Below are 27,193 nucleotides of genomic sequence, written 5' to 3'. Positions count from 1 at the left end.
GCACCTTTTCCCTACACAGTGATTCAAGGGCAGTGCATTCAAAACCAAATAGAACATCTGAGCAAACATAATTAAGAACGTCCCTCAACTTTTATCTCACTAAAGTCAACTGTCAGACCAACTTCTCCACTTCTGACCACCAGACAGGGTTCCCATGAGGCCAGTATTACAAAATATAATTACTTACTTGCTAGAGGGGGTCTTTGGATTGGGTGTGGCTTCTCTTTTCTGCCGTTCTAACAAAGCATCAACTTCACATTGTATATCCATACTATTCCTATCATTAGATTTAAAAACCTAAAGTGAGGGAAAAAGTCAGATCATAATTTTTAGACTTTGTCATAAATAGTAAGAAATATATTTAACAAACAAGACAGTTAACATTTAAACATATTTAAGGTTTTAAAAGGTATTCAGTGCCTTGTGTGCCAAGTCGCTTCAGTCGTGTCCGACTCTGTGCGACCCCATAGACGGCAGCCCACCAGGCTCCGCCGTCCCTGGGATTCTCCAGGCAAGAATACTGGAGTGGGTTGCCATTTCCTTCTCCAGTGCATAAAAGGGAAAAGTGAAAGTGAAGTCGCTCAGTCATGTCCGACTCCTAGCGACCCCATGGGTCTGCAGCCCACCAGGCTCCTCCACCCATAGGATTCTCCAGGCAAGAGTACTGGAGTGGGGTGCCATTGCCTTCTCCGATTCAGTGCCTTAGTTCTCCCTTAATAATATTATATTCACAGGTATTTTGGCACCTATGTCTTTTAGTGAGAGTCACAATACAATTTAAAAACACACACACACACACTTACATATCGTTTAGCTTGAAATGACCCTATACTGTTAAAGAGCATGTTCAAACAGCGAGGAAGCAGCCCTCCTTCCCCTGGAGAACCAGTCATAGTGTGAGTTTTTCCACTTCCCGTCACACCATATGTAAAAAGGAGACCTACAACATAACAAGTCACAATTATATAGTAAAAGTCACAATGGGTTGTATCTTAAAAGTTCTTCACTTATAATATTTCTAATACTGTATTAGAAAACACTTAATATTAACTACTCAATACCTCAATAAATAAGGTAAATGCTGACAACCATAAATGGAGAAATCACAGTAAAACAGTAAGAGCGGGAGCCTTTGACAGCCCACTTACATCAATGGACAGACCATCCACACAGAAAATCAATAAAGAAACACAAGCCTTATATGACACTTTACACCAAAGAGACTTAACTGATATTTATAGAACATTTGGTCCAAAGGCAACAGAATACACATTCTTTGCAGTTGTGTGTGAGACATTCTCCAGGATAGATCATATGCTGGATAACAAAATAAGTCTCAGTAAATTTAAGAAAATTGAAATCATATCAGGCATGTTTTCTGACCACAACACTAGGAGATTAGAAATCAATCACAAGAAAAAAAACTGTCAAAAAAACCCAAACAAGTGGAGGCTAAACAATGCTACTAAACAACTGATAGATCACTGAAGAAATCAAAGAGAAAATGAAAGAATACCTAGAGATAAATTACAACAAAAACATAATAATTAAAAACCTATAAAGAAATCAAAAAGAAAATCAAAGAATAGAGACAAATGACAACAAAACATAATAATCAAAAAACTATGTGATGCAGGAAAAGCAGTTCTAACAGGGAAGTTTATAGCAATACAGTCTTATCTCAGAAAACAAGAAAAATCTCAAACAACTTAACCTTACACCTAAAGCAACTTTGTAGCTCATTTGGTAAATAATCTGCCTGCAGATTCTTATGTAGGAGAATTCAGGAGACCCAGGTTCAATTCCTGGGTCGGGAAGATCCCCTGGAGAAGGAAATGGCAACCCACTCTGGTGTTTTTGCCTGGAGAATCCCATGGACAGAGGAGCCTAGCAGGCTACAGTCCATGGGGTCGCAAATGTCGGACACAACTTAGAGACTAAACCACCACCAGCACCAAAGCAACTAGAGAAAGAACAACCAAAACCCAAAGCAAGTAGAAGGAAAGAATTTATAAAGATTAGAGCAGATTTAAATAGAGATGAAGAAAACAATAGAAAGGAGCAATGAAACTAAAATCTGGTTTGCTGACCAATCACAAGTACTGAAATTGAAACTGACTGGAAAAATCCCAACAAAAAAAGTCCAGAAACAAGATGGCTTCACAGGTAAATATCAAACATTTAAAGAAGAGTCAATATCTAACCCTCTGAAACTATCCCAAAAAAATTGCAGAGGAAGAAATAATCCCATTCTATGAGGCCATGGTAGTCCTGATAAAAAAGTCAAGAATATCTCAAAAAAAGAAAAAAAAAAAGATTACACAGATGAATACGCTGCTCATCTTTTGATAAACAAAGACACAAAAATCCTTAGCAAAGTACTAGCAAAGCGAACCTAGCAATATATTAAAAGGATCACACACCATGATCGAGAGGGATTTATCGCAGATATGCAGCAATTTTTCAGTATCTGCAGATCAGTCAGTGTGATACACTGCATAAACAAACTGAAGAATAAAAGCCATGTGATCATCTCAATAGGTGCAAAAATACCTTTGAAAAAATTCAACAAGCATTTGATAAACTGTCCAGAAAGTGGGTACTCAGGGAACACAATAAAGGCCATATGTGAAAAACCTATAGCTAATGTCAACTTACTCAATGGTGAAAAGTGGAATGAATTCCCATTAAGCTCAGGAACAAGAAAAGGATATCCACTATCGCATTTTATTCAACATAGTTTTAGAAGTCCTAGCCACAGAAAACAGGGAAGAAGAAGAAATAAAAGGAACCCAAACTGGAAAAGAAGATCCAGCAATCACACTACTGGGAATATACCTGGAGAAAACTATAATTCAAAAAGATACATGCCCCTCAGTGTTCACTGCAGGGCAATTTACAATAGCCAGGACATGGAAGCAACCTAAATTTCCATCAACAAAGGAAGAGAGAAAGAAATTGTGGTATACATACACATGGAATATACTCAGCCATTAAAATGAATGAAATAATGCCATTTGCAAAACATTGATGGACCTGTAGATTATCAGACTAAGTCAAATTAAGTCAAATATCAAGTGAAATTAAGCAAATGACATTGCTTATATGCAGAATCTAAAAAAAATAAAAATGATAAATGTACCTACTTACAAAACAGAAACGAAATCACAGGCTTAGAAAACAAACTTAACAAGGTTACCAAAGGGGAGGGGTGAATTGGTAGTTTGGGATTGACATACACACACTACTTATTTAATATAGATAATCAACAAGGACCTACTATATAGCACAGGGAACTCTAGTCAATATTATGTAATAACCTAAATGGGAAAAGAATCTGAAAAAGAACACATACAAGTATACGCAGAAGTGAACCACTTTGCTGTACACTAACACGACATTCTTAATCAACTACAATCCAATATAAAATATAAATTTTAAAAAGAGAACTAAATCAGGAAGAAATAGAAAATATGAAAAGACCAATAATAACCAAATAGGATAAATCAGTAATCATAAACCTCCCAACAGAGAAAACCCCAGGACAAGATGGCTACACTGAAGAATTCTACCAAACATTCAAAGAATCACCAACATCAGTCCTTCTCGAGCTCTTCGCAAAAATTTGAGAAGGGAACTTTCAAACTCATTCTATGAGGCCACCATTAACCTGAAACCAAAGCCAGGTAATGATACCACAGGAAATGAGAACTATAGACCAATATCCCTGATGAATATAGGAACAGAAAGTCTCAACAAAGTATCAGCAAACTGAATTCAAAAACAGTTAAAAAGAATTGTACATAACAACCCAGTGGGATTTATGCCTTGAATGTAAGGATGGCTCAACATATGGAAATCAATAAATATAAACATATTAATAAAATAAAAGATAAAAATCACACGATCATCTCAATAGACACAGAAAAACCATTTGACAAAATACAACATTCTTTCATGATAAAAACCCTTAGCAGATTGGGTAAGAAAAAACATACCTAAACATAATGAAGTTCATGTATAACAAATGCACAGCTAACATTATATTCAATGGAGAAAGACTGAAAGTTTTTCTTCTAAATTCAGGAATAAGACAAAGATGTCCAGTCTTACTATTCTTATTCAATATAGTATTGGAAGCCCTACCTACAGTAATCAGGCAAGACAAAGAAGTAAAAGGCGTCCAAATAGGGGAAGAATAAGTAAAACTTATTCTTTTAGTAAGTTTTTCTTATTCTTTCTGTATATAGAAATGTAGGCGATATGATCCTGTATATAGAAAATATGAAAGACTCTACCAAAAAACTGTCAGAAATAATCTATGTTGTCAGTAAAGTTGCAGGATACAACATCAACATATAGAAATTAGTTGCACTTCTATATACTCAGGAGAAACATATGATAAAGAAGTAAAATTATTCCATGTGTAATAACATCAAAACAGTAAATTACTTAGGAATAAATTTAACAATGGAAGTAAAAGATCTGTACAACAAAAACTATAAGACTGCTGAAAGAAATAAAAGACACAACAAACAGAAAAATATCTATGCTTATGGTCTGAAAGAATATTGCTAAAATGTCTATAATACTGAAAATCTACAGATTGAATACAATCCCCATCAAGACATTAATAGTATTCTTCACAGAAATAGGAAAAAAAAAAAAAAATCCTAGAATTTGTATGGAACTACAAAAGACCCCAAAAGCCAAAGTAATCCTGAGGAAAAAGAACAAAGCTGGAGGTATCACATACTTCAAGACTTCAAGCTGTACTATAAACCTACAGAAATAAAAACAGTATGGTACTGGCACAAAAATAGCCACACAGACCAAGAACAGAATAAAGAGCCCAGAATAAACCCAGACCATACAAGGCAATGGCACCCTACTCCAGTACTCTTGCCTGGAAAATCCCATGGACAGAGGAGCCTGGTAGGCTACGGTCCATGGGGTCGCTAAGAGTCGGACACGACTGAGCGACTTCACTTGCACGTTTCGCTTTCATGCACTGGAGAAGGAAATGGCAACCCACTCCAGAATTCTTGCCTGGAGAATCCCAGGGACGGCGGAGCCTGGTGGGCTGCTGTCTTTGGGGTCTCACAGAGTCAGACACGACTGAAGTGACTTAGCAGCAGCAGCAGCAGCATACAGTCAACTTATACTTGACAAGGGAGCCACCCAAGAACACCCAGTGTGGAAAAGATAGCTTCTTGAACAATTGGTGTTGGAAAAACTAGATAAACACATGTAAAGCAATGAAACCGGACCCCTATCCTACACAACTCACAAAAGTTTACTAAAAATGGATCAAACATAATTTACTCAAACATAAGACCTGATACTATAAAAAAAATCCTAGAATAAACTTAGGAGAGAAGTTCCTCAACATTGGTTTTGGCAGTTTTTTAAATATGACAGCAAAAGTTCAAAAAACAAAAGCAAAAATCAACCAATGGGACTACATCAAACTTAAAAGCTTTTGCACAGCAAAGGAACAATTAACAAAATGAGCTATCACCTCATGCATGTTAAGGACGGCAATCATCAAGAAGATGAGATAACAAATGTTTGGCAGGATATGAAGAAAAGGGAACCCTTATGCCCTGTCAGTGGGAATGTAAATTGCTGAAGGCACTGTGGAAAACAGTACGGAAGTTCTTCAGAAAATCAAAAGCAGAACTTTTCATATGGCCTAGACTTTAAAGATAAATAATACATAAGTCCTTGTAGGTATCTATCTGAAGAAAATTAAAAACTACCTTGAAAAGATATTTACACCCCCCCCATTCATTTCAGAATTATTTACAATAGCCAAGACATGGAAACAACCTAAGCGTCCACAAACCAATGGACAAAGAAAACATGTTATATAGACACAATGGAATATTATTCAGCCATAATAAGGAATGGGCTTCCCTGGTGGCTCAGCTGGTAAAGAATCTGCCTGCAATGTGGGAGACCTGGGTTTGATCCCTGGGTTGGGAAGATCCCCTGGAGAAGGGAATAGCTACCACTCCAGTATTCTGGCCTGGAGAATTCTATGGACTGTATAGTCCATGGGGTCACAAAGAGTCAGACACGACTGAATGACTTTCACTTTCATAATAAGGAATAAAATCTTGCCATTTGAGACAACCTGGGTAAACCTTGAGCACATTATGCTAAGTGAGCTAAGTCAGATAAGTACTCTGATATCACTTATTTGTGGAATTTTATAAAGCCAAACTTGTAAAAATCGAGTAAAACAGTGGTTACTTGGGAACAGTAAGTGGGAGAAGAGAAGAGATGTTAAGTTTACTACTTACAACAAGTGTAAATAAGACCTAGAGATATAATGCACAGTACAGTGAATATAGACAACAGTACTATATTATAATGGAGATAGAAATGGCAATCCACTCCAGTATTCTTGCCTGGGAAATCCTGGCAAGAGGAGCCTGGGAGGCTACAGCCCATGGGTCGCAAAGAGTTGGACATGACTTAATGACTAAATAACAACTGTATTACAAATATCCAACTTGCTAAGAGACTAGAACTTAATTATTCCAACTATGAAAAAGAAAGAATTATTATGAAATATGATAGAGGTGCTAATTATTGCTACAATGGCAATCACATTACAATATATAAATGATCTAATTTTACATTATAAGGTGCTGTAACCTTATAAATTTATACATTATATTATCATATATATTTTAATTAAAAAGATAAGTAGCTTTTTGCAATTGTAAAAAAAAAAAAGCACTAGAAAATACAAGAATAATCTTAAGTAAAGAACATAACCTGATATCGAAAGCAACTAGAGAAAGAACAGAACTCAGAGTAGAAAGAAAGAGAAATCATAAACGTTGGAGCAGAAATAAACGAAACAGATGAAGAAAACAACAGAAAAGAGCAATGAAACTAAAAGGTAGTTATCTGAAAAGGTATACAAAATTCACAAACCTATACCCTAGATTCCTCATGAAAAAAAGGGCAAGGGATCAAGTCAAGAAAATTAGAATTGAACAAGGAGACTAGAGAAATACATACAATCAGAAGAGACTACCACAATTAAGTGTCTGCCAATAAAATGGGTAACATAGAAGAAATGGACAAATTCTTAGAAAGGTATAATCTCCCAAGACTAACCAGGAAAAAATAGAAAATATGAAAAGACCAATCATAAGTACTAAAATTGAAACTGTGATTAAAACCTCCAGCAAACAAAAGTCCAGAACCGCATGGCCTCACAGGAAAATTCTATCACACATTTAGGGAAGTGTTAACATCTATCCTTTTGAAAGAATTCCAAAAAATTGCAGAATTAGGAACACTCCCAAACTCATTAAACAAGGCCACCATCACCCTGATACCAAAACTAGACAAAGATACCACAAAAAAAGAGAAAATTACAACCCAATATCTTTGATGAATAAGGACACAAAAATTCTCAACAAAATACTAGCAAACTGAAATCTGACAACGTATAAAAAAAGTCATACAGCATGACCAAGTTGGATTCATCCCAGGATTCCAAGAATGATTCAACATACATAAAATCAATGTGATACACCACATTAATTAAAAAAAGGACAAAAGTCATATGATTAGGTCAATAGATGTGGACAAAGTGTTTGACAAAATTCAATATCCATTCATGATATAAATCCTTCTGAAACTGGGTATAGAGGGAACATATCTCAATATAATAAAAGCTATTTATGACAAACCCACAGAAAATGGTGAAAAGCTGAAACCCTTCCCACTAAAATCTGGAATAAGACAAGGATGTCCACTCTCACCACTTCTCTTCAACACAGGATTGGAAGTGCTAGTCACAGCAATCAGACAAGAAAAAGAAATAAAAGGTAATTACATTGGTTGGGAAGAGGTGAAATTGTCATTATACACAGATGACATGATAACATATATAGAAAACCTTAAAGTGGTTCTTCCACACAAAACCACTAGAACTGATAAACAAATTCAGCAAGGTAGCAAGGTACAAGGTTAATCTTGTATCCATACAGAAATCAGTTGCATTTCTTTACACTAACAATGAAATAGCAAAAAGTGAATGTAAATAAACAAGAAATGGAGGGACTGGGAAGCCTGGCATGCTGCAGTCCATGGGGTTGTGAAGAGTTGGACACGACTTGGCATCTGAACAACAAATAAACAATCCCTTTTAAACTCACACCAAAAAACATAAAATGCTTAGGAATGAATCTCACCAAGGAGGTGAAAGACTTATATGCTGAGAGCTACAAAACATTAATAAAGGAAATTAAAGATGATTCAAAAAAATAGATATATCATATGGTCTTGGATTGGAAAAACCAATTTTTCTAAAATGGCCAGACTACCCAAAGCAATCTACAGATTTTAATGTGACTTCTATTAAATTATCAATAGTACTTTTCACAAAAATAGAACAAATAATACTAAAATTAACACAAAACCACAAGACCCAGAGTTGCCAAAGCAATCCTGAGGAAAAAGAACAAAGCAAGAGACATAACTCTCCCAGACTTCAGACAATACTACAGACAAGGCTACAGTAATCAAAACAACAGGATACTGGCACAAAAACAGAGATGTGGATCAATGGAACAGAACAGAGAACCCCAAAGCAAACCCACACACCCATAGACAATCTTTTTTTTTTAACAACTAACCTTTGACAAAGGAAGCAAGAATATACAATGGAGAAAAGACAGTGTCTTTGGCAAGTGGTGTTGGGAAAGAGGACAGCCACGTGTAAATCGATGAAGGAAGAACATACCTTACACTATACACAAAAATAAACTTGAAATGGCTTAATAATATAACTACTCATAAGACACTGGGAGTTCCTACTGGTTAGGATTTGGTGCTTTCACTGTGGCAGCCCAGGTTCAATCCCTGGTTGGGAAACTATCCTGCATGCCACACGGAATGGCCAGAAAGCAAACAAAATAAGAGGATATCATAAAACTTCTAGAAGAGAACATAGGCAAGATGTTTTTGACATAAACAGTAACAAATGTTTTCTTGGATTAGTCTCCCAAGGCAATAAAAATAAAAGCAAAAAGAAACAAATGGGACCTGACCAAACTTACACGTTTTGCACAGAAAAGGAAACCATCAACAAAATGAAAAGACAACCAACAGACTGGGAGAAAACATTTGCAAATGATGTGACCAACAAGGGATTAATCTCCAAAATACAAACAACGCATTCACCCTGCTTATTTAACTTATATGCAGAGTAAGTACATCGTGCGACATGCCGGGCTGGATGAAGCACAAGCTGGAATCAAGATTGCAGGGAGAAATATCAATAACCTCAGATATGCAGGTGACACCACCCTTACAACAGAAAGCAAAAAGGAACTAAAGAGCCTCTTGATGAAGGTGAAAGAGTAGAGTGAAAAAGCTGGCTTCAAACTCAACAATCAAACTAAGATCATGGAATCTGATCCCATCACTTCATGGCAAATAAATAGGGAAACAATGGAAACAGTGACAGACTTTATTGTCTTCGGCTCCAAAATCACTGCCGAAGGTGTCTGCATCCATAAAATTAAGATGCTTGCTCCTTGGAAGAAAAGCTGTGACAAACCTAGACAGTGTATTAAAAAGCAGACATTACTTTCCCAACAAAAGTCTATACAGTCAAAGCTATGGTTTTTCCAGTAGTCATGTATGGATGTGAGAGTTGGACCATAAAGAAGGCTGAGTGCCAAAGAATTAATGCTTTTGAACTGTGGTGTTGGAGAAGACTCTTGAGAGTCCCCTGGAGTGCAAGGAGATCAAACCAGTCCGTCCTAAAGGAAATCAGTCCTAAATATTCATTGGCAGGACTGATGCTGAAGCTCCAATACTTTGGCCACCTGATGCAAAGAGCCAACTCACTGGAAAAGACCCTGATGCTGCGAAAGATTGAAGGCAGGAGGAGAAAGGGATGACAGAGGATGAGATGGTTGGGTGGCATCAATGACTCAATGGACATGAGTCTGAGCAAGCTCCAGGAGATGGTGAAGGACAGGGAAGCCTGGCGTGCTCCAGTCCATGGGGTCACAGAGTCAGACACGACTGACCAACTGAACAACAACAACATGCATCTCTTTTACAAAAACAATCAACCCAATCATAAAATGCACAGAAGACCTAAATAAACATTTCCCCAAAGATGACATACAGATAGCCAAGAGGCACGTGAAAAGATGATCAGCATCACTAGTTATTAGAGAAATGCAATTCAGAACTACAATAAGGTACCACTTCACACCAGTCAGAATGGCCCTCATCAAGAAGTCTACAAATAACAAATGCTGGAGAGGGTCTGGAGAAAAGGGAACCCTTCTATATTGTTGGTGGGTTTGTAAATTGGTATACCACTAAGGAGAACAGTATGGAGGTTACTTAAAAACCTTAATTAGAGCTATTATACGATGCAGCAATCCCATTCCTGGACACATATCTAAAGAAAACCGTGTTTTGAACAGATACACGCACCCCAGTGTTCACGGTTTACAATAGCCAAGACATGGAAACAACATAAATGTTCACTGACAGATGAACAGATAAACATATGGTGTACACATACGCACACAGAGATACTGGAATATCACTCAGCCACCAAAAAAAAGAATGAAATAATGCCATTTGCAGCAACAAGGATGGATTTAGAGATTACCATACTAAGTCAGAAAAAGACAAATAATATGATAAAACTTATGTATGGAACTGAAATATGACACAAATCAACATATCTACAAAACAAAAACAGACTCACAGATATAGAGAATAGATTTGCGGTCTCAGAGGGAAGGGAGTACTAGAAGGAAGGAGTAGGAGTTTGGAGTTAGCAGAGGCAAATTATCATACATAGGATGGATGAACAAGGTCCATAGCACAAGGAAATTATTTACTATCCTGTGACAAACCATAATTGAAAATATAAAAAATAATATATATACGTATAACTGAGTCACTCTGCAGTACAGAAGAAATTAACATAACATTGTAAATCAACTGCTGCTACTGCTAAGTCGCTTCAGTCATGTCCGACTCTATACTTCATTAAAAACAAAAAAAGGCACTCCCAACAAACAAAAGTCCAAGACCAGACAGTTTCACAGGAGAATTCTATCAAGTGTTTAGAGAATAGTTAACATCTATTCTTCTGAAACTCTTCTAAAGCAATTGCAGAGAAAGGAACTCTCCCAGACTCACTTTATAAGGCTACCATCATCCTGATACCAAAATCAGAGAAGAATTATCACAAAAAAAGAAAATTACAGGCAAACATGACTGAGGAGTATAGATGCAAAAATTCTCAACAAAATACTAGCAAAGCACAACCAACAATACGTTATCAACTACAAACTGGCACTTGCCAAGAGCATTTGCCAGCAACTGAACAACAAGAAGAGCATTTGCCACCTGAACGCTGTGCTGCTTCCGCTGCCAACCTTCAACACCCCTGGAGGGGAATTCAGGGTGGAGAGTGAGTCACTCGGTGCTCTAGGGAAACTGGAGGAACAGGTATTTAGATAGTTAGATATTTTCAGGAACTGATTTCATGATCCAAATCCTTGCCTCTCTTCATACCTAGAAAATCACTAAATCCCTTCATAGTGACATTAGCTCCTCATGACTAGCAGAAAAGCTTTTGTAAAGTAAGCGCTTGATTACATTGAACTCCCCCTTCACCAAAATCTTATATATATTGACTTTCCCCCAGTACCTCTTTAAACCAGTCTCTCAGAGCTATCTGAGGTGGTATCTCCTGGGCTGCAGTCCTCATTTTGCCCCAAATAAAACTTAACTCCCAACTCTGACGTTGTTCATCTTTTCAGTCAACACATAAAAAGGATCTTAAACTATTATCAAGTGGGATTTATCTCAAGCATACAGCATTTTTCAGTATCCACAAATCAATCAGTGTGATATACCACATTAGCAAACTGAGTAATAAAAATCCTTTGATCATCTCAATAAATGCAGAAAGTGCTTTTGTCAAAAACCTCTCCAGAAAGTGGACAAGAGGGAACACACCTCAACATAATAAAGGCCATATATGACAAATCTGCAGTTTATGTCCATACTCAATGGTGAAAAGCTGAAAGCATTCCCTCTAAGATTAGGAACAAGATGAGGATGTTTACTCACCACTTTTATTTAACATAGTGTTAGAAGTCCTAGCCACAACAATCAGAGAAGAAAACAAAAAAGAAGTCCAGAAAGAAAAGAAGTAAAACTGTCACTGTTTGAAGATGACACGATATTACACATAGAAAACCCTAAAGATGCTACCAGAAAACTACTACAGCTCCTCAATGAATTTGGTAAAGTTGCAGGATACAAAATTAATACACAGAAATCTCTTGCATTCCTATACACTAACAATGAAAGACTAGAAAGAGAAATTAAGGAAACAATCCCACTTACTATCACATCAAAAAGAATAAACCTACGACTGAACCTACCTAGGGAGACAAAAGATCTGTACTCTGAAAACTATAAGACACTGAAGAAAGAAATTGAAGATGACACCAACAAATGGAAAGTTATACCCTGTTCTTGGATTGGAAGAATCAATATTGTCAAAATGGCTATACTACCCAAGGCAATCTACAGATTCAATGCAGTTTCTCTCAAATTTCCAAGGGCATTTTTCATAGAACTAGAACAAAATTTTTTTTACATTTATATGGAACACAAAACACCCCGACAGTCAAAGCAATCCTTTGAAAGAAAAGCAAAGTGGGAGGAATCAGGCTCCCTGACTTCAGACTATACTACAAACCTACAGAAATCAAAGTGCTACAATACTGGCACAAAAAAACACAATTATAGGTCAAAGGAACAGGAAAGAAAGCCCAGAAACACACACTTATGGTCAATTTACAACAAAGGAGGCAAGAATATACAATGGAGAAAAAAGAGTCTCTTCAATAAGTGGTGCTGGGAAAACTTGACAGCTACTTGTAAAAAAAAAAAAAAAGAAATTAGAATATTCTCTAACACCATACACAAGAATAAACTTAAAATAGATTAAAGACCTAAATGTAAGGCCAGATACTATAAAGCTCTTAGAGGAAAACATAGGCAGCACACACTTTGACATAAATCACAGTGAGATAATTTTTGGACCCACCTTCAAGGGTAATAAAAATAAAAACAAAAATAAATGTGACCTAATTAAAATGTAAATCTTTTGCACAGTAAAGGAAACCATCAACAAAATGAAAAAACAACCAACAGACTGGGAGAAAACATTTGTAAATGATGTGACCAACAAGAGATTAATCTCCAAAATACAGTTCATGCATCTCTACATCCAGAACAATCAAATAAAAGACGGGCAGAAGACCTAAATAGACATTTCCCCAAAGAAGATACACAGATATCCAAGAGGCACATGAAAAGATGCTCATCATTGCTAGTTATTAGAGAAATGCAAATCAAAACTACAATGAGATATCCCCTCACACTGGTCAGAATGGCCATCATCAAACAGTCTACACACAATAAATGCAGGAGAGGGTGTGAAGATGAGGGAATAGTCTACACACAATAAATGCAGGAGAGGGTGTGGAGATGAGGGAATAGTCTACACACAATAAATGCAGGAGAGGGTGTGGAGATGAGGGAATAGTCTACACACAATAAATGCAGGAGAGGGTGTGGAGATGAGGGAATAGTCTACACACAATAAATGCAGGAGAGGGTGTGGAGATGAGGGAATAGTCTACACACAATAAATGCAGGAGAGGGTGTGGAGATGAGGGAATAGTCTACACACAATAAATGCAGGAGAGGGTGTGGAGATGAGGGAATAGTCTACACACAATAAATGCAGGAGAGGGTGTGGAGATGAGGGAACCCTCCTACAGTGTTGGTGGGAATGTAAATTGGTGCAACACTAGGAGAACAGTATGGAGAGTCCTTAAAAACCTAAAAACAGCTACCATAGGATGCAGCAGTACCACTACTGGGGCACATATTCAGAGAAACTATGGTTTGAAAGGATGCACACACCCCAGTGTCCACTGCAGCACTGCTTACAATAGCCAGGACATGGAAGCCACCTCAAATGTCCATCAACAGAAGAATGGATAAAGGCACGGTACTCAGCCATAAAAAGAATTAAATGTCATTTGCAGCAACATGGATGGACCCGGAGATCATCATACTAAGTGAATAAGTGAAGTAAATCAGACAAAGACAAATATCACATGATATCCCTTATATGTAGAATCTAAAAGAAAAAAAAAATTATACCAATAAACCTATTTATAAAACAGAAACAGACTCACAGACTTAGAAAACAAACTTATGATTACCAAAGGTTACCAAAGGAGAGGGCTAAATTGGGAGTTTGAGACTGATATACACACACTATTATATTTAAAATAGATAACCAACAAGTACCTACTGTATAGCACAGGGAAATCTACTCAATATTCTGTAATAACTTATATGGGAAAAGAATCTGAAAAAGAATGGATATATGTACAACTGAATCATTTAGCTATACACCTGAAACTAATACAACGCTGTAAATCAACTATACTTCAATATGAAACTTAAAAAAATAAGTGAATTAAAAAATAAAATCAATTGCTCAAAAAAGTAGGTTTAACACAACCCTGACAAATTAACTGGGTTCAAGGCCAAACATAAAGTAACTATGTAAGTATCAAAAAAGTTTTATCAGAGGAGAAAAAGTAAAATTCAGCAAAACTCAAGAATCATACCATTTTTGCCATGAATGAGGTCATCTACCAAGGGATTGGCCACAACATCAAAGAGCTCCTTTTGGGTGGTATGAGTGCCAAATACTTGTTTAAATGAATACTGAGTCTGTGGGGAAGGAAAAAATAAATTATGAACACTTAAATCTAGACATGAAAAGAAAAAAATATCAATAGATTTTAAACTTGAAACCTTTAAAAAGTCATGACATACTTAAATGATACCAATTATAAACTGGTAAATATTTATGGTTATAGTACTTTAGTATGGTTACAACTACTGAAGAGTTTTATATACATATATATATCTAGAGAGAAAAGTATATATGTAGAAAAGTCTTAAGTCTACTTATGCTTCATAGACTAGGGCTGATTTTGTTTTAATTAAGTGACAAAGAAGGGGGGCGGTCCTAAGATGGCGGAGGAATAGGACAGGGAGACCACGTTCTCCCCCACAAATTCATTGAAAGAACATTTGAATGCTGAGCAAACTTCACAAAACAACTTCTGAACGCTGGCAGAGGACATCAGGTAAGTGACAAAGAAGATCAAAAGGTATTAAAGCAATTCAGTCACAGATTTGTGAAAATCCTCAAGCATTACTTCATACACTACTGCTTTTTAAATAAAGGTGTCATTTTAAAATAGCATAACAGTAAAAAATTAAGAGTTTTGATGTATTGCTTTTTTAAAACTAGAAGATAACTGTCAATATAATCTCATCTGAGTTTTGTTTGGTGTTTTTTTTTGGCCACACTGCAAGGCATGCAGGATCCTAGTTGCCTGACCAGGAATGGAACTGATGCCCTCAGCAGTGGAAGGATTGAGTCTTAACTAAATTGGACCCCCAGGGAAATCTCTGATCTGTGTTCTTATGTGAAATAAATTTTAAATAATTGTGACCTTTAAAATGCAGTAATACTTCAATTCTCAGATCTTTCAACATATGACATAAAGTATAGCTATACTATCGAAAATATTACCAAACTCCAACTGGAAAATAAGATTGGGGACTGGGGTAAACAAATACATTTCAAGGTAAACTAAAATGACCTAACTGTCCAAAGAATGGAATTCTATTTTTATTATTTCCTAGTTTTAGTAGCTTGTAGACATTGCAACTGTTCCTGTAGGTTTCTTGAATTTCTTGCAGTTTTTGCTCCATGCACATCAATTCTGTTGTTTGGTGCATGAGTATTCACTAGAATTTATTATGGATTATAGCCTTTATCACGTGGCCCCTTTTCCCTGTTTTATACCTTTTATCTTAAATTCAACCCACTCAGATATCAATATCGTAACCCTTATGAAAACTATTAGCAGTTTTGTCCCCCAAAAGGAGGCTAGTCTAGATTAGGACTAAGATACATCATCATCATTATTATAACAACAACAGCTCACACTTAATACTAATCATATCTCAAACACTGTCTAGCATATCACACACTTACTTCAGCTAACTCTCACCTTTGTCTTTATTCCAATGCTGTAAAACAGCTTTGAAAGTGAAAATCGTTCAGTCGTGTCCAACTCTTTGCAACCCCATAAACTTTACGTGGGGATTCTATCTAATTTCTTTACATGAAGACTCACGGAATTCTCCAGGCCAGAATCCTGGAGTGGGTAGCCTTTCCCTTCTCCAGGGGATCTTCCCAACCAAGGGATTGAACTCAGGTTTCCCACAGAGCTATGAGGAAAGCCCTCTAGAAAACAGCTTTAGAGTTCGAAGAAAGAACAAAGAATCCTGGAACTGAAAGGACACACACAGGATAATAGTGACAGGTCAATCAGATGACCTCCAAGTCCTCATGAACAACCCCCACCCTCTTCCAGGTGAAGAAAACTGAGGCCAAGAAGGAACTTGCCCAAGCCAATGAAGCTAATTGCTGTCAAAGCCACTTCCATTCTAACACTTTTTCCATTATCCAGTGTTGCCTTCTGTCACAAGACACTGAGAACTTCTAATCCTGAAGCTTTTGTACTATTTCCACATACATGAAATTAACTCTAATAAAAGTAAAATTCAATAAGTCACTTCTTAACTGTTTTACATTCTCAAAGTCCTACTCTTCCATGAAGCCTTCCCAAACCATTCCTTCATGCTTACTCCATATTTACTGAGTACTTGGCAAACAGGACACATAAGGTGCATATCCCCTAGAAGTGTATATTACACCTGGGGAAAGAGACCATAAACAAGTAAGTAAGTCTACGGATGGTGATAAGTGCTATTAAGGAAGTACAGAGAGTACAGACCAGGAGAGAAGTAGGAGTGGCGCTACTTCTGATGGGGGTGGTCTGGACATACTCTCGGAGAAGATGATTTAAGCTAAACCTGAGGATGAGGAGCCATCCTGCTAAGAGCTAAGGCAAAAGGCCTGAGGCAGGATTCTGGCTTATCCAAGCAATTCAGGATTGGATGAGTACTAAGAGGTGAGGTGGAGAAATTAGATAGCAGGCAGATTGAGCAGGATTTTCGCATTTTAAAACTTTATGTTTTAGAAGGCTTTAAAAAGAAAAATGGTGGTGGGGGGGTATAAATTAACAGTTTGGGTTAGGAACTACAAAGTACTAAGACCTTGATGCTGGGAAAGATTAAAGGCAGGAGGAGAAGGGGGCAACAGAGGATGAGCTGGTTGGATGGCATCACTGACTGAATGGACATGAGTTTGAGCAAACCCTGGGAGATAGTGGAGGACAGGGAAGCCTAGTGTGCCGCAGTCCCTGGGGTCACATAGAGTCGGACACAACTTAGCAACTGAACAACAACATATATAAAAAAGAGAAACAACATCCTACTTATAGTAAACTATAAAGGAAAAAAAGATGAAAAAGAATATGTACATATATGTATAACTGAATCACTTTGCTGTATACCAGAAGCTAATATAACACTGTAACTTAACTGTACTTCAATTAAAAAAAAAAAAGGAAAATAGTGAGGTCTGACTTCTGCTTTGACTGACTGCTCTGTGGCAATAGGTCAGAGAAGATTCAGAATGGAAGCAGGTGGTCCAATTGGCTTCAGCATAGTCTTGTCAATGCCACTCAAACTGTGGTCAGCAGGCGGGCCAGTGGCCCTCTGAGGGCTATCTGTCTCCTGTTCAGGGGAAGTAATTACAGAGATGGAGAGCAATTGCTCAGAACCTCTATAGTCATTTCACATGGCTGCAACATCCCAGCATGTGATCAGTGAGCTTACTCTGAACAGATTATAAACCAGTTCTCCTTTGTCTAATTTTGCCTAACAATTGTGTAAAAGTTTCTTGTGGCAAAACTGCATAAAAGTATCTGTCACAATGCACTGAAAATAAAAAAACTGCTTCTTCACCACAGACAGTTTGAGAAGCGCTAGTCTCCATAATTAATAACAGACCTCAGACAAGGGTAGCAGCAGTAGAGATAGAAATAAAAGGACAGTTTCAAGATACATTGGAGTAGAACTGATAGGATCTACTGATGAACTGGATATGAAGTCGCTCAGTCGTGTCCAACTCTTTGTGACCCCATGGACTGTAGCCTCCCAGGCTTCTCCGTCCATGGGATTTTCCAGGCAAGAGTACTGGAGTGAGTTGCCATTTCCTTCTCCAAGGGATATTCTCAACCCAGGGATTGAACCCAGGTCTCCCGCACTGCAGGCAGATGCCTTACCCTCTGAGCTACCAGGGAAGCCCAGCTGGATATGAGGGGGTATAAGAGAAAACTGAAAGTTAGTTACACAGTCGTGTCTGACTCCTTATGATCCCATGGACTGTAGCCCACCAGGCTCCTCTGTCCATGGAATTCTCCAGGCAAGAGTACTGGAGTGGGTTGCCATTTCCTTCTCCAGGGGATCTTCCTGACCCAAGGATCAAACCCAGGTCTCCTGCATTGCAGGCAGATTCTTTACCAACTGAGCTACTAGGGAAGCCCCCAAGAGAAAGGTAGGGACAAGGTTTCTGGTTTGAGCAAATAGATGGTGGTGGTGCTATTTACTAACAAGAAAAAACAAGGGAAGTACTGATCTAGAGGGGAAAAAGTATCAAGAGTTCTTTTGGACATGCCTATGTAGCATCCAAACAATGGATGTTCCAGTTTAGAGAAAAGATGTAGGCTGAAGATAAAAATTCCAAAATTAGCTTTTCTGGCCTCGGCTCTCGGTGCGGGTGTTCCTTTGCTGGAGGATCGGATGACTCGGGTCGTTCTGCAGCCAGGCCTCTGAGGGCCGGGGTGCCGGGCAGGACCATGCGGCCTCCCTGAGTCTTGGGAGGCTGCTGGCGCGACCGCGCCGGGCAAGATGCTCCCGGGGCCTGAACGCGTGGAGGGCAGCGGCCTGTTTTGGCCTCCGCCACGTTGTCGTTGAGACCTCAGGACGCTCCAAGCAGCCCCGAGTCTGCTTTTCCATGCCAGGAGACCGGGCGATGGGGGTGAAAGATGGACGCTGGAAGCATAGACTGCTGCCAACTGAATACTTAACTGTCTAGAAACGCAAAGATGACCTAAGGCTGTCCTTGGTGAGGAATTTGACAACTTGATCTTCAGGAGCTGCTTAGAGTATTTAAAGTTTCCAGGATTGCTTAAAAAAAAATAGTGGTTTTGGACAGCCCATAAATGTACATATAAAACAGTGGGACTGTAAATAAAATAATGTGCTTCTTGGGAAAAAAAAAAAAATTCCAAAATTATTACCATATGATCAATGTGTAAAGCTATGGATAAAAGACAGAACATGGAAAGTTCGAAGGGGAAGACAGGACAGTGCTGCTGAGAAACAGATCATAATGAAGACAAAGAGGCGTCCATCACATTTAGCAGCAAAGAGGCCACTGGTAGGCTTCTGACTAACAATCTCCCTGGAGTAGTGTACATAAAAGAGTAAAGGCAGCTACAAGAGTTGACAGCCTGAATTAATCTTTTTTTTTCTGCACTCCCAGAGTCCATTTCTTTAAGCACATCTGTCTTACCTATGAGCATTACTTGCTTAGCGTCTGTGCTCCCAACTAAGCTGTAAGCTCCATAAAAGCAAGGAGCATGTCTTTCTCATTTTTAAGTCGCTTTCCACCCTCCAGCTTAGCACACGTTTACTGAACTGAACTCTTTGCTTAACATTTTACAAAAATAAAAACACTTCATAAGAAATTGATACAAGTATACAATGCCTATTAAATGTTACTTCAATCCCACACATGGAACTATATATATGTATATATATATGTAACTGCCTAGCACAATCAGATATCATTCCACATTAAACTATCCCTAACATATGCTCTAAAAAGCAATAAGAATCCAGTATAAGAAATTATCACCTAAAAACAATCTTTTAACTTCAGTATACCAAAGGTATACCCAGAAATTAGACACTTTTAATATGGTAGTTAGACTGAAGTAAATAAGTCTTTCAGTAAAGTGGACATACAGGAATTTTGTCATATTTAAAAAATAGAAAACCAATTCAAGAAAGAACCTATCAATTAAAAACAGATGGTTTCCCTTTTGCTACCACACTGCCGCCATCATGGGTCGCATGCACGCTCCCGGGAAGGGCCTGTCCCAGTCGGCTCTGCCCTACCGCCGCAGCGTCCCCACCTAGCCCTACCGCCGCAGCGTCCCCACCTAGCTGAAGCTGACTTCTGACGACGTGAAGGAGCAGATCTACAAACTGGCCAAGAAGGGCCTGACTCCCTCACAGATCAGTGTGATCCTGAGAGACTCACATGGTGTTGCACAAGTACGTTTTGTGACAGGCAACAAAATCTTGAGAATTCTTAAGTCCAAAGGACTTGCTCCTGATCTCCCCGAGGATCTCTATCATTTAATTAAGAAAGCTGTTGCTGTTTGGAAGCATCTTGAGAGGAACAGAAAGGATAAAGATGCTCAATTCCGTCTGATTCTAATTGAAAGCCGTATTCACCGGTTGGCTTGATACTACAAGACCAAACGAGTCCTCCCCCTTAATTGGAAATAGGAGTCATCCACAGCCTCTGCCCTGGTTGCATAAATCTGTCTATTGTACTAAAGCAATAAAATCATTGTTTAACAGAAAAAAAAAACCAAACCAAATGGTTCCAATCAGAATTACCTCCTTATAGTCTCCATTTCTGTTGACTCTGTAACCCTCAGGAGTATGAAGCTGAACTGTTGTATTATTGATTACTTCTATGCAACACTCTTGCTCAGGAAGGCTCAGTGGGCGTACCCTACAGTACACCTGAAAATACAAGAAGGTGCTTAAAGAACAAAGGTTGACTTTTTACCTGACTTTTCCTTCATTCATTTATTCATTCATCAAGCAACATTTGGCATCTAAACTTAAGAGAGCTATATAAACGTAGAGCTATGAAAGCCAAAAATCTGATACCCAATTTGCTGATTGTCAAATGCAAACAGGTATATTATATATGAGAGAATTTTAAATGCACATAAAATCAAACTCTAAAAATCAAGAACATATCACACAATGAAAAATATCTGAAAAGCCGTTAGGATTGTTTGGAACTGGATGTCAGGTAAAACTTGCCAGCTTAACACACTATACTAAAGTGCGAGATTCAAAACATCTTCTTCTTAATCAGTGATAGGGTTGGGAGAAAACTGTTCAGCTGTATATGCAAAGCATCTGGTTCCCACAACTCAGATCAAGAGATAACACTCCAGTGCCAATGAAGGGAAAATTAAAACAAACAAAAAAAACCAGAGCAAGCCAACGTTCTTTTATTTGCCATTTGCTTTTAAAAGTTCCCAAGCCCGAAACTAGTGAAGTTCATAGGGTAGTCACGAGATAAATGAAACTGTTCTAAATCAGAGTCTATGAAACTTGGTCCCCAAAAGCATGGAGTTTGGGGCTTCCCTCTTGAAGTGTGCCGTAAGTCACTATATAACTGTCATCAAGATAGGAGAGGATGTTCATCCAAGCACAAAGTTTCCCCTCATCCTAGAGACTATGAAGAATATCTCCAAGATAGTTGAAGAATATTTTTTCATTATCTAACTTTTCAAATATAAGTAGTTATAGGATGCAACTGACAACCAAAGGGTTCATTTTATTGGACTAAGAAATCCTATATACAAACAAAATTTCAAAGCTGGAACCAGCCTTAAGCAATTTAGTACAGTCCTTTTAGCTAAATGTTCTTTGATTCCACTTCCACATCTCTGTCCCTTTCAAGCATACAAAACATAAAGAGACTGAAGAAAGAATACACAAATTCATGCGCAGACCTTACCCCAACTGGGTCTTTAAGACTTGTTTGGGATCCTTTTTTCACTGGTGGTTTCCTGGGTGTCTTAGTCCTCCTGGTCATAGAAACAAGAACATTTCAGTTCAACACTAACATATAAAAACCTAACCTATAATTCATACAGAGACAATCTTCCTAGTGGTTATAAAATTATTCTTTAGCAGTTCCAAAACACTATGCCCCAAATAATATGAATACGTACAAACTGCCTTAGTAGGAGAGTGTTTGTGACATGCGTAAGTTAAAAGTAATTAAAATTTGGCTTAGGAGACATTTGTGGCACCAAAAAAAGAAATAACAGGCCCAAAATGGAGTTAGCTGTGCTAAGTTCCATGTCACCAAATTGTGACTTAATACCTAACTTAAAGTTCCAACCACTCCCAGGAGTAGAATCTTAAACCAGTCAATCCAGAATTACCTGGTCAGCACTAGTAAAGTGATCTGCCTGATAGACCCCTGCCATAGATTAAAGGATGCTCACCTTGCTACAAACAATCCACTCATTGCTAGTATAATTCCTTTGTCCCATAACCCCCATAAAAATCTTCCATTTTATACAGCTCTTAGGAACACCTTTCTTTAGATAGGATGCTGTCTGAGTCATGAATCATTGAATAAAACCTGTAAGATCTTTACAATTTACTCAGTCAAATTCTGATTTTTTAAATATCTACTTAAAGTTCTGTATGTCAAGTAGTTTGCTTTCTTGACCAACAATTTTACAGGCATTACAAATTTGAAAACTCAACAGATAACTGAGCACCCTATCTCAAAAGGCATTTCGCATAGGTACATAAGCACACACGTTGTGCTTAGCCCATTGCCAAAGCAGACCAAGTGATTTATTTCTAAATTTTTCTAAATTATTTCTAAAAATGCAGATGGAGAAATCCACTCTTACATCAAGATTTATGTCTTTATTTTTAAAGAACAAGTGACTACTGAATTCTCAAAACTTTCATCCTTTGTTCCCAGACAAAATGTGGTCCCCAAACTGCAATTTTGTGCTCTCTTAAGTAGGGGCAGTAGAAAAAGATACTTTGGTTTATTTCACCATTTCTCTAGTATGACACTCCCCCCTTCCCCCCATTTATCTATAGTCGAGATAAACATTTAACACTAAGTGAAACTATTGGCTTGGACTATACAGGTTGTTAAAATACTTTCTCAGCACTTTCCCAATGAAACAAAACAAATTTGCGTTTTAAGTGCAAAATATTATAGTAGGTTTACTTAAACTCAACATTTTTATTTTTCCCCAAAGATAAAAATATTGACTTTAGTCTCTTAAGAAAACAAGCTGTTTTTTGCAAACGACTGCTACATCATGATGATGATTGTAAAGTCAACCTTCTTTGCACAAGTATTTCGTTACCCAGTAGCGGTCAAGGAATTAGGCTGCGGCGCGAATGTCACCAACTTCGTGAGGAATGCGGGCGTTTGTGGCCGGGGGCGGGGTTGTCTGAGACCAAAGAACAGAGCAAAAGTAACTGGCTTACACCCGGCGGGGTGGGGTGGCGGAGTCGCGGCCCCGAGGCTACCGAATAAGACTAGGAAAGGCAGGCAGTGCGCCCGGATGCCAAAGGCTCTTCAGGGGCTGAGACCACCTACCCAACCCCAAACCCGGAACACAACACCAGGCCCACCCGCGAGACGACCCCCGACCCGCACTAAATGGGCAAAATGTAACCCGCGGGTGCAGGCGGCCAGGGAGGGAAAGGGGAATTAGAGAAAGGATTGGAGGCGGCGGTCCCGGCCCAAACCTCCCGCCCCTCCCAACGTGGGGCCGGCCCTTCCCGGCCGAGTGTAGCCAGGGCGGGGAGCCAGGCGCCCGACTCGGGGAGGCGGGGAGCTAGACGGGGTGGACGAGGACGGGACTTCACGTCCGTCTCCCCCTGGGCGGTCCTGGTGGGGGGCTTGGTGGTCCCGGGCGGCACGGGGCTTGGTGCCCACGGCGCGGCCGGGGGCTTGCAGCCGCAAGGGGAGACGCCGGCCCCAGTTCCGCGGCCCAGTACTCACGCTGGCTTCATGGTAGTAAGCTCCGAACTGCCCAGACGCGCGCGCGGGGGATGCCGGACTCGGTCTGGGGTTGACGAGAACGGCGGGCCTCAGGGAGCGACCACAGGAACCGAGACTCGGCGGCTCAAGCGCGGCGCTTGAGGAATCTGGGAAACCAGCTGACGGCCCAGGTGAGCTCGCGCCTGGCGCATTTCAAACGGGCCAATCAGCGCCCGCCCGCGGGAAGGGGCGTGGCCTCAGAAAAGGCGCCTGCTCAGTAGGATGTGGTGCTCGTCTCCTAGGCGACCGACGCAGACAGTGCACTGGCAGCCTGGTGTCTGGGCTCCAGGGCTGGAGAGGGAAGCTAGGCTCAGATATTAGGAAATAAACCCCACCCATATACTCTGTGGACACTGAGAGTTTCTTTCCCTTATTCCAGTAAGTCCAATGGAAGGGCAAGTCCAGGACTGATTCAGAGATGAGCAGTGTCGTTCCGACCCAGGAGTGTCCGTCCAGTCCTTGGTCTGTACCCTATGCAGAGACAGACTCACTTCCAGATCATCACATTACTTTGGCTTCCTTTCTCTCTCTTCTTTGTCCTTCTGGGAATCTCCCTCTCTGGTTCCTCTAGCTCTTCCCGGAACCACTCTTTTCTAAGATGAACTGATTCTCACTTCGACCTTTGCCCCTAAACCAATGACTATCAAATACGCACCTACATCTTTGCTCACATGGAATTGTAGTCCCATTCTCCTCAACTTTCTACAGGACCAGACACCAGTAAGAATAGACATAATATCCTCAACCCATAATGTTCCACATAAAGATGGTTCCTGGCTTTGCTGTTACATAGTTACAGTGAATAAACTTGGAAATTCATCATTTTACAGAGAAGTACTGTGTTAAAGAGTATACTTGTCATACATAATGTTTCACAGATATTGCTAAATTGTCCTCCATAAATGTCCAAATGCACAATCCTGCGAGGCATGTATGATAGGACCTGTTTTTCCACATTTCTCAGACGGCAAAGTGTTACCAAACTTTTCTGTGGATGTTGATCTAATAGATGAAAAAAAAATCACAAATTTAAATTTTCTTTTATGATAAATGAGATTGGGTGTCTGTGCCTGTGTTCAACAGCCATTTGTATTTCCTTCTCTAAGAATCATGTTCATATCCTTTGCCTCCTTGTTCTGTTGGGTTGTTAGTTTTCTTGTTGATTTGTAAAAGCTCTTCACATATTAAGGAAATTAGTCCTCATCCAAAATCTGAGTTCAAATTTTTTATAGTTCATAATTTTGCTTATGTTGCTTTGTGACAGCTTAGGGAAAATTTTAAGGTACACAAAATTATCAGCCTTCTCTTTTGTGGCTTCTGTTTTGTGTCACACCAGAAAAAAGCCTTTTGTACTCTAATATTAAAAAAATGTTTTTAATCTTATATTTTTCCTATTGCTCTTTTATGTTTAAATCTTTGAACCACTGAACTTTGTTGTCAAGTGTGAGGTTGAGAAATAAAAAGAAGTGAAGTCACACAGTCGTATCCAACTCTTTGCGACCCCACGGACTGTAACCTATCAGGCTCCTCCATCCATGGGATTTTCCAGGCAAGAATACTGGAGTGGGTTGCCATTTCCTTCTCCAGAGCATCTTCCCAACCCAGGGACTGAACCTAGGTCTCCTGCACTGCAAGTAGACTCTTACCATCTGAGCCACAAGGGAAACCTGGTGTGAGGTTGGGATCTGCATTATTTAGGAATTGGCCTGGGCTGCTGGCCAATTACCTCTTAATTACACTGTAGCCTGACTTTGGCTTCAGTCTTTCCACTGGAACTCTTCTCACCAAGATAAGGTTTCATTGATGCCAAAACTATTTGATCCTTACCTTACTTGAACTCTTAACACATTAAAAAATATTTCCTCTCTTCTCATGTCTTTGTTTTTATTCCTAGCTTTCTAGCTCCTCTTTCTCAGCCTCATTTGTGAGTTCTTTTTTCTGCCTTAAATATTGTGGCTTAAGGTTTTCACCTGGTGTTCACTAGCTGTGCCCTCTTTGCAGGCACTCCCAACCATTCCTGTGGCCTCACATACCACTCATATTTGCTCTTCTGAGTTCCAGAGCCATATGTCCAACAGCCTGCTGAATTCACTTGGGTGCCTCACAGGCACCTCACATTGAACACCATTCTAATCTCTTCTCCTGAACCTGATCTCCCTCAAGCATCACCATCTATCCACCCACCCAAGTGCAAGGTACCACCTTTGACTTTTGCCTCTCCTTCTATTCCAACAATTAGTCACCAAATCTTGACATTTCTATCAACTAAATAGATTTTAAAACACTTTCTCTCCATCCCCTCAACCACTACCGTCTCTTGTCTGGATGACTGAAACAGTGTCCTAACTGGCTTCCCTGCTGCCATCTTTCAATCCTGGTTCCATTTTGCAGCCAGCTCACCGCCAATCACAGATCTGATCATGTCATTTCCCTGCTTGTAATACCACAGTAGTTCCCACTGCTGGACACCCTCAACAGGCCCTGAGGTTCTTCCTCTCCAACCTCATCACCTAGCATTTCCCCTTGCCCCCCTCCAGCCATGATGACCTTCTGTGCCCTGAACACACTGGGCTCACGCAGCTCTCCCTCTGCTGCCAAGCTCCCCTCCCTCTCTTCCTCTGATAATGCCTCCTTACCCTCAGTTCTCAGCAGATCTTCTGCCCACGACCCCGCTCTGGATGCTGGATCCCTGCTCTCTATCCATAGTCCTCTGCACACCTCCTCCAAGTCATTCCCTCTGATTTGCTTCAGAGCTCACATCCCAATTTGTGATTGCTCCTCCCTCAGTGGTAAAGAATCCACCTGCAAATGCAAGAGACGCAGGTTCAATCCCTGGGTAGGGAAGATCCCCTGGAGATCTTCTGGAGATCTGCCTGGAGAATCCCATGGACAGAGGAGCCTGGAGGACTGCAGTCCATAGGGTCACAAAGAGTCAGACACAACTGAGGGACTAAACCGCCACCACCAGCTTATCCCCACATCCTGACTAGATGGCACAATCATGTCCCCCATGCCCAGCAATGAAGATGCTCCATATGTGTTTGAAGGAATGAATGAGCTCATCCCTTCACAGAACATCCCACGGAAGACCCAATTATAATTTATCACCCCCCAGCTTTTCTTCAGGCCAGTTTCTTCTTTCTCACTCATTTATATTCTTATTAAAGTTCACTGACAATT

General features: G+C 39.5%; 1 protein-coding gene and 1 pseudogene across 21 annotated transcripts in view; one reads left to right on the top strand and one right to left on the bottom strand.

The window, feature by feature from the left end:
- Positions 1–26,815, bottom strand: part of KIF23 (kinesin family member 23) — a 47,191-nt gene extending 20,376 nt beyond the window's left edge. For 9 of the 21 annotated variants that reach the window (XR_014060044.1, XR_014060045.1, XM_081511892.1 and 6 more), the window contains exons 1-6: positions 23,975–24,106; positions 21,941–22,010; positions 20,797–20,925; positions 14,739–14,844; positions 804–940; positions 188–297 (exon numbers count right to left, since the gene is read on the bottom strand). Coding sequence is in view for 19 of the 21 variants with exons in the window: in XM_081511892.1 (XP_081368018.1) it covers positions 188–297; positions 804–940; positions 14,739–14,844; positions 20,797–20,925; positions 21,941–22,010; positions 23,975–23,985 (563 nt within the window). In the remaining 2 variants the exon portion in view is untranslated. Of the gene's footprint in view, positions 1–187; positions 298–803; positions 941–14,738; positions 14,845–20,796; positions 20,926–21,940; positions 22,011–22,157; positions 22,281–23,330; positions 24,107–26,649 lie in introns of those variants that run through there. The other 12 variants (XM_081511895.1, XM_081511897.1, XM_081511903.1 and 9 more) reach the window with 8 other exon arrangements.
- LOC145514328 (small ribosomal subunit protein uS15 pseudogene) lies at positions 20,230–20,715 on the top strand (annotated as a pseudogene).
- Positions 26,816–27,193: the final 378 nt, after the last annotated feature.

The sequence above is a fragment of the Giraffa tippelskirchi genome, chromosome 7, assembly GCF_054371585.1.
Source record: "Giraffa tippelskirchi isolate mGirTip1 chromosome 7, T2T-mGirTip1v1.2.pri, whole genome shotgun sequence".
NCBI lineage: Eukaryota > Metazoa > Chordata > Mammalia > Artiodactyla > Giraffidae > Giraffa > Giraffa tippelskirchi.
Note: the sequence above shows the minus strand (reverse complement) of the source record. Positions and strands in the feature narration are given on the sequence as shown.